Source organism: Onychostoma macrolepis, chromosome 01 (assembly GCF_012432095.1).
Source record: "Onychostoma macrolepis isolate SWU-2019 chromosome 01, ASM1243209v1, whole genome shotgun sequence".
NCBI classification, from domain to species: domain Eukaryota; kingdom Metazoa; phylum Chordata; class Actinopteri; order Cypriniformes; family Cyprinidae; genus Onychostoma; species Onychostoma macrolepis.
In genome coordinates, this window is record NC_081155.1 from 12,203,563 (window position 1) to 12,223,443 (window position 19,881).

At 36.0% G+C, this 19,881-nt stretch overlaps 1 protein-coding gene across 5 annotated transcripts in view; it reads right to left on the reverse strand.

Annotated features, from left to right (window-relative positions):
* inpp4b (inositol polyphosphate-4-phosphatase type II B) overlaps positions 1 to 19,881 on the reverse strand; it is a 195,730-nt gene that overhangs the window by 26,031 nt on the left and 149,818 nt on the right. For all 5 annotated transcript variants that reach the window (XM_058785577.1, XM_058785660.1, XM_058785500.1 and 2 more), the window contains 5 exons: positions 19,663 to 19,846; positions 13,759 to 14,034; positions 9,689 to 9,827; positions 4,167 to 4,357; positions 3,860 to 3,983 (listed from right to left, as the gene is read on the reverse strand). In XM_058785577.1, coding sequence (XP_058641560.1) covers positions 3,860 to 3,983; positions 4,167 to 4,357; positions 9,689 to 9,827; positions 13,759 to 14,034; positions 19,663 to 19,846 — 914 coding nt within the window. The remainder of the gene's footprint in view (positions 1 to 3,859; positions 3,984 to 4,166; positions 4,358 to 9,688; positions 9,828 to 13,758; positions 14,035 to 19,662; positions 19,847 to 19,881) is intronic.

A 19,881-nucleotide genomic window follows, 5' to 3' on the forward strand; every position in this document is an offset into this window, starting at 1 on the left:
TGAAGTTCCTAGCAATGTATATTAATAATCAAAAATTACGTTTTGATATATTTACGGTAGTAAATTTACAAAATATCTTCATGGAACATAATCTTTATTTAATATCCTAATGATTTTTGGCATAAAAAAAATCGATGATTTTGATCCATACAATGTAATGTTGGCTATTGCTACAAATATACCTGTGCTACTTAAGACTGGTTTTGTGGTCCAGGGTCACATATAAAAATGTGGATACTGGTAAGAATCATGCTTGTTTATTATTTATAGATTTTGCATCCGCATTTAACACTATTCAACCACTTCTTTTAGCTGAACGTTTGCTATCTGAATTTGATGTTCCTAAGGGCTTGGTGGCCTGCCCAGTCAACACGTGAGGTCACGCGATGATCACAGTGACATCACACTATGGTGATCCTCACAGTGTGAGTAATATATGAGCTCATTGTGAACTCAAAATGTTGAGCAGGTTGAGAGGAGGCAGCTCAAATATCAGTCACCGGGGGTACATTCTACTTCCTGTTTCTCAACACTATCACAGAGATATCACAGTGCTCTCACATGATGAGCTCATGAGTGCACGCCCAGCTAACAGATTTCTGTTATAAGATCCAACTGAAACATACGTTACCATCATGGTGAGTAGTGTTTGCTTTAGTTGGGCTCTTGACCCTTGACTTTATAATGTTATATATTTTTGGGGCTGCTGTAACTATGTTTGTAAAGCACATTTGTTATGGCAAGAAAAACCAAAAAGAGACTGCAATCAGGTGATATTGGTTTGTTATTGCTGCTAACAACACAGTCATCACCTACACTCAATATGCAGTCTTGGTGAGGTTTTATTAATAAACAGTTTCTAAATATAGTAGCTCTGTGATAATACAGTATAGGATACAGCAGTCTCATTATTATGAAGTTACGAAGGATAAAAGCATAAGACACAAACATTATTAACTACCCTCTCATTTAAAAACAAAGAGAGACATCAATAATCGGTGTATGAATCTCAACAATGGTGACAATCAAAAGCTTCATGTTGCAATGCATGCTGGGTACCTAGTCTCCGTGCAGCGAGTGAACTTTGACCTCACATTAGTATGAGCTCACAGTGAGGGCGCTGTGAGGTTACACTTTTAGCTCACTGTTACCTCACATTGTGACCTCATCATGAGTATCCTGTGAGATCAGGGTGAGATCACTGTGAGATCAAATTGTTGACTGGGTGGATTTAAGATTTTCTGACCAGAAGATCTCAAATAGTATGTGTAAATGGAGAATATTCCCGGGAGCTTTATTCCTCAGTGGGTTGCCCCCAAGGTTGTATTCTTTCACCTCTTTTATTTGTTTTATATACGGATAGGTGCAGAAGTCAATATCCAGGCAGACACATTATTAAATATGCCGATGATACAGTGGTGCTAAGCCTGTTAAAACAGGGCCCATTCTGAACTATTTTTTGGATTGGTATGAGAGCTTTCATTATCAAATTAATGTTTCCAAGACTAAAGACATGACAATAGAATTTTATAACTCTGTTGATAGCCAATCTAAAGTTGTTATTGCAGGTAAAGAAGTCGAGAAGGTCAATTCATACAAGTATTTGGGTACAGTTATTGACGATCAATAGCACTTTAATAATAATAATCAGAGAAAAGGACTGGAATTGTGTTTTATAGTAAAAATACTCTAAAAATTGGTTTTATTTAAAACTTTGAATTGTTGTTATTATTATTAGTAAAATATGCCACAATTTATTTAAAATACATTTATTTCATACTAAATATAGTTTAAATCTATTAACATATTTACTGACATATCGCTTGAGAATTACTGATATAAAAATAATAATTAAACTTTATTTGGAGTACTATTTGTGCACAATGCACATTTCTTAATATTAAGCCTCAAATGTGTTTTAATTTGACTATTAATAAGGATTGCATGATCTATATATAATATTAGTCTCTAAATGCGATATATTTAAAGTGTACCTGAAGTATACTTGCAATAGTTCCACTTCAGCACAATCAAATATACTTCAGTATATCTTTATTTGGACTTCAGCAATACTTCCGCATAATTAAAGTGTATTAAGTACAAAATTAGTTGTTCCAGTTTAGCAGACTTTAAGTATACCAGTTTAGTATACCAAAAGTACAATTGCAGGGTATTTTTATTAAGCACAAAAATATTTATATGTATTTGCAGTAGGGCTGCCCCCTAATAGTCGACTAACCGTTAGTCGACCAGAGGAGGCTTGGTTGACCAAAATTGTATTAGTCGCTTAGTCGCAGAAAAAAAATAAAATTGACAGGTGAAGTCACACAGTCCGTGAAAGACAGATCATTAACGGCTGGCTGGTCTATGTGGTAATACAGTAAATCCAAAAGTTCGCCTATCATTCATCGACCTTAAATATGGCTTATCATCTGAAACATGTAAGTATTAGCAACTTTACATGGCCGCTCAATCTAATGTTAACCTAGAGAAATGTGCGCTATTCAGTCTGTGTGGAGCTTGGAAGCTGAACAGTAGCTCACTGCAGCACAGATGGAGGCGCCAGAGAGATCACTTACTCTTAAAATACTCCCTCATTTTTGGTCATACAGATAAGAGTAATTGTAGTGAGGAGTCAGAGGCAATCGGATCCATCTGCAGTGTTTTATTAAGATCAGTATAACAAGCAGACAGAGGTCGATCAACAGCGTCTTGGATAACACAGAGAACCAGAATCATAAACGTTTTACCAGGCTTGGGTCGGGGCAGGCAGCAGGCAAGAATCAGGTCAGAGTCAGAGCAAACAATCAAAGGGGCAGGCGGCAGAGAATTCCAAAGGTCAAGGCAGCCCAGTATCAAACACGGAATAACAGTCAAAGTAAAACGCTCAGAAATGTCAGACAGGCTAAACAAGACTTCGCGTTGGAGGAGAGTGTGAGTGTGCCTTATATAGCGGGGGGTTGATGGAGAACACCTGGCGGTGATTAGTCCTAGGTATGGGGTGGTGATCGGAGAGAGCTACAGAGGCCTGGCTTGTGACAGTAATACATCTTTCGAAACTGTAAAGACTCTACGTTTATTTGTGTGCACTCACAATAACGAAACATTGCGCTTTTGTAAAATAGTGAAAGCAAACAGGATGCGTTTTCTGCCGTCTCGGTCTCTGTGAACTTGAGCCTGAATCTCAGAAACTCTGTGTATACTTGCCTTACAGATATGAAAACATATCTATAGACTTTTAAAGGAACCAATTCAAATGGAAAACAAATATTTTCAGATTATGTAATCCGTGTGAAACAGGCGCATCCTCTACTGTGGAGATGAAGAGTCAGTGTTGCCGAGTTCATCTCTTAAACCAAAACAAAGAAAGCACTAATTTATCAATGAATTATTAAAACGTTAATGCAGCCTTCTTACTGTTTTTCCCGACACATTCATAATCATTACTTCTGCTGGTGCACTGTGGTAAAGCGCTTATTAGGCTATGTAGGCAATTAAAGGCTCATTATTTATTAATAAATGTGCGATTAGTCGACTAATGCTTAAAATGAACTAGAAAAATCCTTAGTCGAGGGCAGCCCTAATTTGTAGTATACCTGGCACAAAACAAATGCATTTGAAATACAGGGAATTATTTTTACTCTATGTCTTTTTACAGTGTAGTTCATTATATTAACATCAGGGCTATGTTTGCCAAGCAACGCAAAAACTTAGCATTTCATATTAAATGTGCGGTCAATGGGCATGTTTATCTCGAAAAGTTGATTTTACTGTTAATAAAATACTATAAAATACTAAAGTTGATACTAATTTATCGGGTTATTTTGGTGTGATTGCGTATCTGATGGCGTATACTCACTGTAAGTACTCAGCAGGCTCTCAAACTGGGCCACCAGCCCGACGGCATGCAGCTGTCTGAGAAAGCCTTTATCCTCCAAACCTGCGTATAATCGCATGACAAATCCACATGCCAGCGCAGCCAGCTGCAGATACACAACACATACATCTTCACAAACACCTTGTCACAATAAAATGTGATACATAAACAACTTGATAAATTATATCAGTGCACAGTTTGGAATAGTTTTTCATCAAAGTGAAAACGCATTTTTTCAAAACACACTTGACTAAACTGAAGGCCAGATAGTTTGTGTCTGGTCACTCACTGCCTGGCTGAAGACAGCGTCCCGTCTCTGCTGCAGCTGCAGGCCCTGTGCCGTGCTGCACACCGCCTCCTGGAGCAGGACGAAGCTCACAGAGCGCCTCGCTCTCTCCGCCACCTCTGCCACACAGTCCTTCAATGATTGAACCAGGATGCCGAGCTGATCCTGCCAAACTGCTGCAGTCATGGGAGGATCTGTGGGAAAATATGACAATTGTTACATGGTTTTCCAGTAATGTGTTTTCCAGAACATTCTGAGTGACCTATTTCCACTACCACGCAGATGGTCAGTATTAATGAAAACGAAACTGGATGTTGGAGATTAGAAAATAGCTTGAATTTGCTTGTGGTTTGTTTGAAGCACTAGAAAAGTGCTTAAAAAGGAGTTTGCTAAGAAGCATCAAAATGAGATGTTGTTGGTGATATTAAACAATCATGCCAAACAGGTGAACTCATTTACTCACTAGTTGCTTTAATAGCCTAATTGTGTTTATTCACATACTTACAAACTTTATACTTCTGGTAGTTTTATTTAGGCTTCAAAGTTTATAAAAACGTTGTGAACAAAACGTTCCTGCAGTAACTCTAAAGCCAACGGAAAAATCCTGTTGGATATTGGAAGCAGGGTGATGCAACTTGTTAGGATTAGCCTATAAAAATACATAATCATTGTAGCACTCTATTGGCTAGAGAAACAGCATGTTTTAACATGAAAGGTCACTAATTTAAGTGTTTATATTTGAAATAATATGCATTTATGAATCGTTCACAATAAGAACAGGAATGTGCATTTTTAAGTAAATAGAGTCCATTCGGATGTACACTTTAAAATCAGACCAAAATTATGCAAAACTGACCATAACATGGAAAATGAACAGTTTTGGTTATGACAGCATTGTAAAATAATTTGCAATCAGTGGAACCTGAAATGAATGTAGTAGTAATCTCTTTATTTTTTGTGCACTTCTGTTCATGTTTTTTGAGGACGATGGTATGTCACAACTGGTCCATACTGACATTTATCTAATCTGACTCACTCGCTCCAAGTGACAGATGAAGAACCATAGGAAGCTTTTCCATTTTCTTTTAATGACAGTTCATAAGCCTGTTTATATATGCATGCATGACTACATGGTTAGTTGCATTATATTATTTGCATTTAGCACTGTGTTTTACCCTGCTGGGAAAGGGAAAGGATTTAATGGAATAATGAAGTTATAATCTACAATTAGTAAAGTTTTATAATCTACTATTACAAAAATGGCAGAGTTTGTTTATGAGTGCTGTATGCAGGAATTAAGAACTATACAGCTCTCTCCGACATGTATAAAGCAGCCCACCCGCTGGTAAGATTACAATGCAATTAAAGTGCTCTGAGAAGAAAGCGGATCAAGCTTTAGAATAAGCTGTGTTTAATGCTGGAGGCATGCACGGGTCTGTTTGTTATCTAAATTACAGACTAAGACAACTACAACTCTTATCAAAGTCCCAAAAGCCGGGAGACAGAATTAGACCAAAGTTAGCAGATATGATCTTTAGGGCACTGGGGACTAAGTCTTGGCTTCCTTGTCTAAACATGGTCTGGAATATATGAACATCAAAGTTTTAGCTCCATCGACAAAAATAGCTCCAAATAAAACCACAGAGTCTCCACGCAATACATAGTAGTGGTGTCTCATTAAAGTGCCCCTATTATGGATTTTTGAAAATTACCTTTCATGAGTGTGTAACACATGTCTAAGTGAATGAAAACATCCTGCAAAGTTTTAAATCTGAAAGTGCACCGTGTATAAAGTTATTGTCTCTCAAAAGAAAGAGTCGACTCTGAATCATTGAAACAAGTCGTTTTTAAAAAGTGAATCCCAAGCGTTTCATGTTGATGTCAACATGAAATATTAGCATATTGCCCACCCACTTGTTGGTCTTTTCGTGTTGGTCTGAATGAAAATGCAAATTCACTAGGTGAATTTGCCACTAGGTGCGGCTTTTGGAGCGGTATAAATAGCGGTTTCCCTGGTAACGCTGTACACAAAGCGGCTCTGCACTCACAAACGCTGCTTTATCAGGCATTACAGGCGAGATGAAATTAAAATAAGACCAATCACCGCAGATTAGCATTACGCAAAGGAGGGGTTTGGAAAAATGAATCGTTGAGCGAATCGTTTGGGATACGTTGAGCAAGTAAGGTGAAAATAAATGCATATCATAAGACAATGAAAGTGTTTTTTGACCTTGCATGCATGTCAACCTGTTGTTGGGGACTCCCAAAACCAAAATATGAACCTTTCATTACCCATAATATGGGCACTTTAATGAATCAGTGTTTTTGAACAGATCTTTAAAAAAAAACGATTCAATGACTCACTCGTAAAGACAGTCTCATGCTTTGTTCTTGAACAAATTAATATTTTGAAAAAGTTGGATTAAAAAAACTATTTAATGACTAATTCATAAACACAGTCACATGCTTTGCTACTGAATGAATTAATCGTTTTTGAAAGAATTGGTTAAAGAAACGATTCAATGACTCACTCGTAAAGACAGTTGCTTGCTTCGTTCCTGACTAAATCAACATTTTTAAACGAATCGGTTGAACAAACAATTGAATTTCCCCTTTTAAATACAGTCACTTAATTTGTTGCTGAATGAGTTAATGTTTGTGAAATAATCGGTTGAACAAATGATACAATGACTCACTCATAACAGCAGCCACTTGTCTCATTTCTGACTGAGGCTGCGTCCGAAAGCCTAAGAAGCTGACTTGCTGCCTTTGCAGGCAGCGTTTTTGCACGAAGGCACCTCATGAAACTGATTTCGGACAGGCTTCTGAGGCAGCGTAACGGTTTAATGATCTACAACAAAATAGAACGAGTTTTGGTGATACTAAATGAATATTTAATTACTAGAAATAACATCAAAAGTGAAAAAAGTTAGTCAGAAATATACATTTACACACAAACTGACCACCATACGCAACTTTCAGACGCCATCTTTATTTTTTAGCTCAACCGTTATGCAATGTAACGCAGAGGATTGCGGGATATCAAAGGCAGCGAAGGATACATCTATGCTTCCTTCAAAATTAGATCAGAAGAAGGTACCTCTGGAGACAGGAAGTGAAGCAGAATTTGGATTCCCTGCCTTGGAATGATGCCTACGAAGCTTTCAGACGCAACCTGAATCAGTGCTTTTGAACTAATCACTTGAATGACAAATTCAGTGAGTCATTCTTAAAGACAGCCACATACCAAAATACATTTTTGTTAAACAAATTGGTTGAAAAATGATACAACAACTCACTCATAAAGGCAGTCACTTGCTTCATTTCTGACTGAATCAAAGTTTTTGGATGAATCAGTTGAACGAATGATTCCAATGACCCACTCAAACAAATAATTAAGTGACTCGCATAATTTGTTGCTGAATGAGTTAATGTTTGTGAACAAATAATTAAATAATTCACTTATAAAAGCAGCCACTTCATTCCAGAATTAATGAGAGTATTTAAACGAACCAGTTGAATTAATAATTTAATGATTTATTTATAATAATTTGACTTTTTTTTAGTTTTCACCTTTTTTCCCACATCACTGATCACAGAAAATATAATTTATACATTATTTATTTATATAAATGTACATTATATGTATAATTTTAATAATCACTGTAAAAACCCATATACATGTTCAGGCACCTTTCATTTTCCACATAAAAATCAATTCTAAATGTCAAACACAGCTGCCCTGTTGAAATTTCACATGCCCTAGCTTGTTATTCTTGCAAAATTGTCATTCAGCTCTGTGATTTGCAATAAATCATTTGTTGTTTTAGAAAAAAAAAAGAACTTAAATCTTTAATCAACAAAATAGATCTGCCTTACTCCTTTCATGCGCATCTGTTTTGCAACAAGCCCTGCGCTTGAATTTGTTTCGCATTAGTCATCAGATTTTTGGCAGTATTATCCTCGTTTTGCATTGATTGGCTTTTTCAATGACCCCATTTCACAAGAACATTCATTGAAAGAGTCACGTTCAATAGTTTGGTTCCCACCCAGGGTGTATTCACACTGATGATCGGAATAGCTGTCTTTATTAAATTCATTACTTTTTATGTGCATGACACGAGACATCAACCTAAACCGGTCCAACATCATTTCATCGTGCCTTTGAATGACGGCTGATTTCATGTGTTATGTCAAGTATTTGCACAGACACAATAACGTTTTATACAATACATTGCCTATAATGTTGACATTGTCGCACAAAATGTACATACTGCTGACAATGATCTCGCAAAGATGCAATCTTGTGTGAGGAGAAAATATTTGCACACATTTGCATTCTTGTTAACAAACGATTCTGTACTTTTGCGCTGCAAAATTGCTGCAATAAAAATATATTATGAAAAAACACATAGTATTTCTGAAATCAATCATAAATAATTAATAACCAATTGCTTTAACATGGCATGACGGCTTAATTCCAACTTTTATGTAAAATGTGATATTTAAAATAGTGAATTTGGAGGACTGTCAGAAATGAAGTGTAATATGAGCTCAGCATAAAAAAAGCATAATTGCCCTATAGTAAATTCATTATATTGTAGACTGCAACCGGCAGAACCTCAACATGTAGTTTCAGATAATGTCCAAATGGTGGCAGCATTGGCTGCATTAAAAAAACTCTGAGGTTTGGTACTCTTGCACTGCTTGTCATCAGTTGCGCAGTTTTTTTTTCTTTCTTTTCACTTTAATAGCACTGAGTGTCAGAAGTTTCCTTTAACTATACCTGTCTGACATAAGATCTGTGGATGGTGCTAATATTCATCTCTCAACTGACAGATCTGACAAGTGCTAAAAAAAAATCCCATGGGTTTTGATTAACGCATGAAAAAAAGTATAACCCGTGAAAAATTCTGACAGTGAAGTGGAAAATCTGCCATTAGAAGCTTTTCTAGGATGCATGAAGTTGGCAACACGTGTGAAATATTATTACTAAAATCATGAAGAAAAAATTACGATACATCTTCACATTTTTGTACACTATTCTCTACTTAAGCCTGTATGTATAATGGGATCAGACAATGCATTGTAAGGTGCATTACAAGGCATAATTAATGCATTAAAATACTTTTAATAATGCATTGTATATAAAGGCTTCAAATAAAGTGTTACCCAAAATTCAAATAATAAATCAAATGCAATTTCAAATCCTCATAATAGGGAGTGTTAAGTGTAACAAAAATATTTCATTTTCGTAATTAATTCAGGGCAACGGCATAATTAATTCAGTCAATGCCAATGCCAAATTCAGCATGACAATGAAATGATACTAATGACACTTGTTTTTCCATTTTTCATAGTCTATGCTTCACCATAAAAGGAAATGAAACCACCTTTAGGCAGATTGATCATTCAAGCAGCTGTTTGGCATATTTGATGTATTATTTTAGCATTCAAGTATTTGCTGGTTCATTGCAGCTGCAGTCTTGAGTTGTGATTGATCATCTGAGTGTAGTTTGTCGTACCGGGACTGTGTGAGGTGATGACGTCTGCCAGCGTGTGGCTGGGCACTGATTCCTGGTTGTTGTTGTCTTGCTCCTGTAGTTTATCCACCAGGGCGATGATGCAGTTCAAACTCTTCGCCACACTGGCCCAGACCCTGTCCTAGAAGAGCCAGAGCAAACGTTAACAGACCGACACTTACATCACAGAGAATTTATGGGCTAATTGGACAGAGGTGTGATCAGCACTGAGTGACTTTTGTATTCTGTAAAAACATGGAACAATAATTTAGGAGATTTAAACTTGTTTGATGTGCCAGTCACTCTCAAAACTTGTGTATCTATCTATCTATCTATCTATCTATCTATCTATCTATCTATCTATCTATCTATCTATCTATCTATCTATCTATCTATCTATCTATCTATCTATCTATCTATCTATCTTTCTGTCTATCTCTCTGTCTGTCTATCTATCTATCTATCTATCTATCTATCTATCTATCTATCTATCTATCTATCTATCTATCTATCTATCTATCTATCTATCTATCTATCTATCTATCTGTCTATCTGTCTGTCTATATTTCACCATTTTTGTTTCACAGATATTTAATATAAATATACATAAATACATTTTATAGCATTGGTTTTGATTTTGTCTTACACATACATATATCCACAATATATGTATTTTACATAGTATATATTTAATCCACATGGAAAACATTATATAGAAATATATGTATAGAAATACAAACTGAAACACACACGTATGTAAAAATGTTAATATTTAACAGATTAGCTTTGAAAGGTCATTTGATTTATTTTAGTTTCTGAAGCTGTGCTCGACTCCTTTCCAGAAGTTTTTCAACAATCAAAAGATGACATGTTTCCGTCTGCCCGTTTTTGGCTTTTGGGGCCTTGTTACAGAAACTTCCTATCTTAAAACTTCAATTAAGATCTAGACAAGTTCAACAGAATGTATACAGTTCCTAAGTGAAATTCGGCATGGTTACTAAGTCAGGATGTTTCTGTAATACGGCTCCTGATCTCATTAAAACCACTGCAGAAGCTGCACACACACACACACACACACACACACACACACACACACACACACAAACACAAGCATACCGCAGACCACAACCACTCCAACTGTCACATACAGTTCAACTTCAGCTCTGGTTTAATATGCTGATGTTGTTGGTTAACATTTTTTAGATGGTCTCCCCATGCATTGCATTTAAAGCCAAAGCAGGAGGAAAACAAACGAGCACGTTTGAGACTTTAAAAGTAAAATATCCTCGAAAGAGAGTGTTTTTGCTCTTTCTATTTTATTGTACCTTTTTATGGAGAGAGACAATAAAACAACTTCTCATAATATTTAATTAAGCACTTACTGGTTACTCCTATGACATTTATGCAAATTGGTAAAAGCAGCACTTCTATTGGCTGACAATAAAAAAAATGACATGAACATAAAACATTCTGACAGGAAAAATGACAACATACTTCTGCTATGAACATTGAGAAAATTCATCATCTTAATGTAGAGCAAACGTAAGGCATGGCTTCTCCTTCCCTCCTGTGAGTGGCGCTCAAGGGCACGCAAGTTATTTTGCCATTGATTAGAGATGCTTGTCTTATCTTGGCCTCTAATCCTCTTCTGTTAGCCACGGTTATGACACACACACACACACACTCTCTCTCTCTTGAAGGCAATTACAGGAGGCAGACACCACAACTTCACATCCACGTTTCACAGCACCATTGATTAAACAAACACAACACACTCTTAGTATGTGATTTGAGTTTGTGGTCATCCTTCAGTATGTGTGGTAAAGCTTTCAGATGCTAATAGCGGTTGCCATGTGTGCTGATGTCACTGGCTCGGTTGCTAACCTGATCCCTGTCTGGCCTCTGGTCCTGTGGCATGACTGAACCTCTCAAGATCCTATCAAATATATCTGAGCTCAAGCACTGTCAGACTCTCTGAAGAGCTGCAGACACAAGCAGCACAAGTATGGAAGGCCGTTTCAGCCACAGAATAAAAAAAAAAAATAAAGATAATTTTCCTCACAATTCAGACTTTTTGTCTTGAGGTTGCGAGTTTATATCTTGCCATTTTGAATTTTTTTGTCTTACAGTTGTTACATTTTTATTTCGCAATTTTGACTTTGTTAAAGGCAATTGCAGGTTTATGTCTCACAATTCTGTGAAAAGTCAGAATTGAAAGATATAAACTCACAACTGTGAGACAAAAAGTCTGAATTGCAAGATAAACATGCAACCGTGAGAATGAAATAGAAAGGTGAGTTTGTATCTCGCAATTTTGAAATGATTTCTCACAATTGTGTTTATATCCCATAATTCTGACTTTATAACAAACAACTTTTGTGTTTATAGCTTACAATTCTGAGAAAAGAAGTCAGAAATGCAAGATATAAACTTGCAACTGTGAGAAATAAAGTCAGAATTGCAAGATATGAACATATAAACACACAACTGCAGAGAAAACAGACCAAATTGTGAGATAAAAAGTCACAAATACCTTTTTCATTTATTCAGTGGTGGGCTTCCATAGCAGAGAGGCTGAAAAACTAAAGGCTGGAATACACTACCTGACTTTTGCCCAGATTTTTGCCCAGTTTACAATCGGGAGAAGTTAATGCTAGTTGTTGAAAGTAAGAGTCAATCTGCAGATTTGAGTTGACAGATTTCATAGAAATCACTTATGGTATGATTGTCACAGAGTTTTTAATTTTTTTTTTTTAGTTTCAGACCATGAATCCATCCAGTGTGAGGATATCTAACATTTTTGATATTTTGAGCCGATTTTAGAACACATACGGTTTTTATTCGTCAGCTTCTCAAATGCTAAAGTTACTGCATCTGTCTGGAAAAAAGAGACAAACCTCTCAAGCTACTCTCATTATAAAAATTCTCAAAATTAACCAAAATTAAAAATAATTTACTTGTAATCTCCGCACAGGTATCAGGTAGATGGGTATGGGCATTGCCTATCAGTGTTAGGGCTAATGCATTATAAGTAATGCGAGTTATATAATCAGATTACATTTTCCAAGTAACTAGTAAAGTAACACATTGCTTTTAAAGTATGACATCTCTTAGCTGCTTTTTAAAATAAGTAACACATCCCTAGTAATTTCATAATAAGTATAGATTAAATCTATTATCATATTTACTGACATATCGCTTGAGAATTACTGATATAAAAAGATTAATTAAACTTTACTGGGAGCACTACTTGTGCACAATGCATATTTCTCAATATTAAGCCAAAAATGTGTTTAAATGTTACTATTGATGAGGATTGTATGATCTTTGAATAATATCGGTCTTTAAATGCAAGATATTTAAAGTGTACCTGAAGTATACATGTAATAGTTCCACTTCAGCACAATCAAATATACGTCAGTATATCTTTAGTTGGACTTCAGCACTGCTTCCGCACAATTATAGTGCATTAAGCACAAAATTAGTTGTTCCAGTTTAGCAGACTTTAAGTATACCAGTTTAGTTTACTAAAAGTATAATTGCAGGGTATTTTGATTAAGCACATAAATATGCAAATGTGTTTGTAGTATACTTATCACAATATTTCAAATACATTTTAGTATATTTATTTTTCAATAGGGAAGATACTTTGTTTTCCCATTTATTCACTGACACCTCTGATGTCCGCGTGTTAAGAGAAATCGGGAGTGAGTTTCAGAGGCACTTCCTTCGGCCTGAGGCTTATTCATTTCACTCTTGGTGTGAAAGGGCCTTTAAAGTTGCCAAAAAATATAACTTTTGTTTTTATGTTATTAAAAATAAATAAGCAAGCTCAGCCCAGGCGACAAAAGTAACAAAATGCATTACTTTTTATAAAAAGTAACAAAGTAACATAATCAGTTACTTTTTTTGAAAGAGTAATGCGTAACTTTTAAAAGTAACTTTCCCCAACACTGTTGGCTTTCCACCATAATGAGTTGAAGAATATTGGCATATTGGATATCAGGAAAGGATTCAATATAATGCATCCCTACTCCCAATGATGCATGATTTGCATGAAGTGAAGCACTTGCCCATTCCTCCTCGTCGTACTCTTTGTGGTGTGGGATGGACTTGGAGCGGACGGGCGACGCTCGGCTTTCTTTCGGCGGCGTCTGGGAGCCGTCCACGTTGTTGCAGATGCTGTGTGGCTCCTGAGCAACACTGGGGTGCGGATCGGCCACGGCCGGGGCAGGGCTGGACGGAGTGGAGCTCTGACTCTTGCTGACGTATCCGGGACGGGCGGCATGCAGCGCCAGGAGAGCACTCTTCACCAACTCATCCTTCAGAGCGTGAACAAACTGCTCCGTCTGCAGACACACAGAGAAGAGCCAGCATTTAATAACCAACATTTCATTAAAGTACAGAGCAGCATGAGAGCGCGTGATGAAGATTAAAGGGACGGGACGAGACGCGCATCAGAAAACTAATAAGCAGACAGCGATGGAATATTCGATAGAAACGCAGAAGAAAGAGCGAGAAGAATTAGAGAGACACAAAAGACACGCGGGTTCTTCTGAAACAACAACATACGATTCAATTAATCTACAGAGTCGTGCGAATATTGAAAAGACTGCAAGAGAAACAGAAAGAGCAGGACTAGCACATTCATATTCGTAGGTACTTGTACATATGTATACTTTTGTATGTTTGGAGAAACTCTCAAAGTAGGCAACGTCCAAAAGTCTGATTTCACAGTGAAAACCTCATCGTGAGTCTGATGAATAAATCATGATAAACCTGATCTGAGAAAAGATTTTTTAATGTCAAATTTATTCATAAATGAAATCAATATGAGACAAACATCCTTAGCACTATTTGTGAAATAAATAAAATAAAAAATGTAATTGCTGTTTGGTTAACATGATAGCTCTATAAATAAATAAATAGTTCTAAAATATTTTAAATCAATAAACTGCAGTTTGATCAAAATCACAATAATAAAAAAAAAACATTTTAAATTAATTTCTTTACAGTAGCTTTTTGGTTAATGGACAACTATAAAAAATCAAATCAAATATATATATATATATATTTACAATATATATTTATATAACAATTTACAATTGTTGTTGTTTGGTTAATATTACAATCTCTAACAAAATAAAATAAATATGTAAACTAAGCTGATTAAAAATGTTTTAGTGCTATACAGTTAATTTTATTTATTTATTTATTTTTATATAATTAGGTGCACAACTGTCTCTGACAAGATTTATTTTACAGTTTTTCTGACTCCACTGGCACTACTGGGGTGCAAATAACTGTGGCAGTGCTTAAAAAATAGAAAAGAAACAAATTCACAACCTGGTTAGGCCTCACTTATCTTTTCATCCATCACCAGTAAGCTTTACTCAGTCTCCTTGTATTTCAGAGTCAATTGAGCAGATGCTGCTGTTACTTTGATATCAGTGGATGGGACGTTTGCAGCTCACCAAATCAGCGCTGCCGTGACCTTTTCTCATTGTTTTAGAAATGATGATCACATCCCACAATTCATCAAACTCTTCAGCAGTGAGCTTCTCCACGTCTCTTCTGTTTGGATTCCCATCTGACTGAAATGCCGGTATTTTTAATGCAGCTTTAGGAGCTATTTTTACACTCAATGGCATTTTAACAAGCCCGGTCGAATACACGCTCTTCTCACGCTGAGTTCCTGGCAGCAAGGTGCCATTCCTGCGGGACAATTTCTCATTGTCAGCGTGTGAGTGATGCCTCATCACGCGTCAGGATCTCAATGTTCTGTGTCATTACCAAAACACACATTCCTGAGAGCAGGAAATGGATCCAGCCGTTCATTCTCAGACGTGAACACACTCAACACTTACAGCTGTTTTGATTTATATTCATCCAGACCTCAGATACCCAGACTCTCTCTGCTGCCCCCTCACCGCCACACGGGCAGAAAATAAACAGTAAAACCCCATGGCAACCCATTTTACTTTTATTTTATTTTCATTTATTTGCACTAATTTACTATATACTATTATATTGGTATACTTTATATACATGTGTGTATATATGTGTATATATATATATATATATATATATATATAAATGAAAATTATTAAATACCATTCTTACATCTGTTAATTTAGAGAAATATGCCCTACAATTAAGAGTTTAAAAGTCTGAAAGAGTTGAAAAATAATAAAATAAAAAATAATATACATATAAAAAAAATTATATTATAAATAAAATAACTTCAAAATAAATTTCTTTCAAACTCCTGTTTGTTAAAATAAATAAATAAATAAATAAATGTTCTAAAATATTTTGAATCAACAAACTGCTGTTTGGTCAACATGATAGCTCTAGAAAAAAACTAACAAACAAACAAACAACAAAAAAAAAAACGGTTTTACAGTTGCTTTTTGGTAATGTGATAACAGATTTTGAACCAACAGTTACAGCTTCTGTTTGGTTAAAATGATAGTTAAAAAAAATAAAATAAAATAAAACATTTTGAATTAATTCCTTTACAATTACTGTTTGGTTAATATTATATTTAAATAAATAAATAAATAAATATTTAAATAAATACAGAAGAACATAAAATTAGTCCGAACAGCAATTGTAACTTTTAAGTCCCTTTAAGTTTTAACTAAAATGTTTACAATGATAGCTAAAAAATAAATAATAATAAAATTTAATAAATAAAATTTAAAAATTTAAATGAATAAAAAGTCACAGTCCTAGATGGTGTGCTTGCAGTGTTGTATACAAAAATAAAATAAAATATAATAAATAAAACGTCATAGCCCTAGATGGTGTGCTTGCAGTGTTGTACACAAATCTAACGCAACATCAACACGCACCCACACAAATAGTCGCGGAGGGCTGGAGATTTCAATCAGCAGAAGCGTGTGATCATGCGGCGGCCGTCGCACTGCTAATCAAGGAGGTGAAGAGCGGCGGCAGAGAGAATTAAGCAATGAAGGCGGCTGATTGGCGCTATTCCGCTGTGGCAGAAACAATCTCTGTGTCACAGATTGCACACTGACGGCAGCAGATGTAATTCATTAATTACACACATGAAACATGAAGGCCTCCAAACGAGACACTCGGCCTGGTGGCTTCTGTTGGCTTTGGCAGAGGGGAACATGACAGACCCATGGCCGTTTGTCAAACAGCCTTCATGTTTGCAAACCGACCTGTTTCAGGCCGAGACTCGGTGGTCCGGGTGAACGGACGACGCGGTTAGTGACTTGCACACGCTGCATTTGTGGATGTGAAATCTGGTGTTGTCTACAGAAACACAGTGCATTCACTGCTGTACCAATTCAGCATGTAATTCATTTCAGTGATGTATTTTAATGGCTTAGTGTAATGGTTTTTAGTCTTGGTACCATGGTAATAGTATTTTTAAGTCATAGAGCTACAGTATTATACAGTACAGTGATATATATTAAAGCACCATGGTATTAGCATCTGACACAGTACAAGCGCAGTACTTTTGTCTGGTACAGACAGCAAATGTTAGTGAACTAGCCATCGGTTCTCTCAGTGATTCAGCAGAAGCAGCAGCAGCAGCTTGTGCATGTGGATAAATTGAGTGTGACAGTAGCGTATTTCATTAGCAGAGATATTTGCCCTTAAAGCATGAACATTTGCAGAACTATTATCAGCTGCACTATTCTGCCTCATTTTACATTTATGCTCCCAAACCACCGTCTTGAAGATTAATACTTTCTTTAAAATTTTACTTTAACTTTAAAACTTTATGCAATTCCAGATTGACTCAGCTATCCAAGGACATTGGCTAAAATTGCCTCTCGAATAAAGATTTTTCAAGGGTTTTTTTTGATGAGTCATAGTAATACCATAATGAATACTCACCTACACCTCATGTCCAGTTACAATGAAAAAAAAAACAAAAAAAAAACTATTAAATAAATAAATAAAACAAAAACATATTTAAGGACATTGGCTAAAATTGCCTTTTGAAAAAAGATTTATTTTTGATGAGTCATATTAATACTATAATGAATCCTCACCTACACCTCATGTCCAGTTATTACCTTAAAGAATTCTTTTTTTTAAATAAAATAAAATATTTCTGTGTTTGTTTATTTCAAGGACATTGGTTAAAGTTGTATTTCAAGTGTTTTTTGATGATGTTTTTAATAATACCATAATAAATCTTTACCTAAACATCACATCCAGTTATTACCTTAAAAACTATTTTGTATAATAAATAAATAACTAAATAAACAAATCAAATCAAAGAATGAACAAAATAATAATAATAATAATAACAAATTCATGATCTATTTATTATTATCTATTTTTTAATATTGTATTAAATTATTAAATAATAATAATTTCATAATGGATCCTCACCTACACCTCACGTCTAGTTATTATCTTGGGGGGAATTTTTTAAATAAAATAAAATAATTAAATTAAATGACATTAAATTAAATTAATTATTGTGAAAGAAGAAAAAATACATACATATATAAATATAGATTTTGGGGTCAGTATGATTTCTTTTGTTAAATTTTCATGTTTTTGAAAGAAGTCTCAGTAAAAACCAGGGCTGGGTACAGTTCCAAAATTTTCGATACCGATACCTTGACTTCGATACCGGTTCTTGAACGATGCTTTTTTCGATACCAATTTTATGAAATCAATATTAACAAAATTACATTATCTAAAAAAAAACAACTTTGGTTTTATTTTTCAGCTTGTTGATGTTTATACAGACTCAAAGACTCATCTCCTAAGTCACTGCACAAAGGAACAAAATGTAACCACAATAAATCAGTGGAAATAGTTTTAATAAAGCTCAAATAGTCTTCAGTTTACACATCTGTTACACTAGTGAGTGTTCGTTTTAAAACGCATAGCTCAGACAGAATCATCATTTCATTTTCCACTGATTTACTGATGAGCATTAGCAGCTTCCAGCGCTGGCTGCCTGTGTTCTCTCTTCCATGATCGCTGTTCTGACTCAGCGGTAATAACATATTTCAGCAACATTACATGGCTAAAACACACATTGGCAAGCGGAAGTTATTACAAACACTCGATGGTGGTTTAAAGTGAGATTTGAGTAAAAGCGGAATATAAATCTTATTTATTGTCTTATGTAGCATGATGCTACAGTGTGCATGAATGGTCACGTAACATGCGCTTTCGGTCGTAAACGGACATCTGCATATGATTGGAACTCCACGCAGCTCCCGCACTACTCTCCATTGGAAATGAATGACTTTCGGTCTGTCGCATGTCGTTTGTCAGAGATAGTGGAAAGCTGGCTTGAAACGCAGTGGAAACGCCAGTATGATGAGGATCGTTTTCATTTTTAAACAAAAACGCACCAGTGTAAACATAGCCTTACGTCTAAGAGGGCTGGGACACATTCACACTACAGCTTTACGTGTAATCGGTGTAAACTAGTAGGTGTGTTCAACTTTACGCGGACCGATCGGTGTATTACAGTACCATGAGAGCTACAGAGAGCAGACTGCTCCGTACTCTTTCGAATTGCTCTCGCGGATGTCAAACACTGATCGATCTGCGCCACGTCGCTTCTAGTCGAACACACCTAGTGCCGCAGGCTTATTGGCTCACTGACGTTGATGAGATTAACCCCTTAGGTATCGAAATTTGGTATCGAACGACGAGACGTTTTTCGATACTTGATGGTACCGAGGCAATTCGGTCGGTGCCTAAAAAGGATCGAACTCGATACCCAGCCCTAGTAAAAACAGCGATACTGTGAAATATTATTAAAATATTAAAAATACATTTCTTATTATTATCAATGTTGAAAGCAGTTGCAACACTTCACATTTAGTGGAAACCGTGACGCATTTTCTTCAGGTTTCTTTGAAGTTCAAAAGAAGAGCATTTATTTGAAATAGAAATCTTTTGAAAGAGATTGTCTTTCCTGTCACTTCTGATCAATGGAATGCGTTTGCAGGTCTCACCTTGTCCTCCAGGCTCTTGAGGACGTCTCGGAGACGCTGGCTAGAGCTCCGCTGGGCCGTCTGGAGCAGCTGGTCGGCCAGCGCAGAGATGTGCGGCTGCAGCTGGGACACCACACGCAGGATCTCGCGGGCCTTGGCCGTTTGTTCTGGAGGATAGTAAATGCACTGATACGCCGTGCTGTAGCTGGAGGACGCCATACAGCAGCCAGAGAAACAACA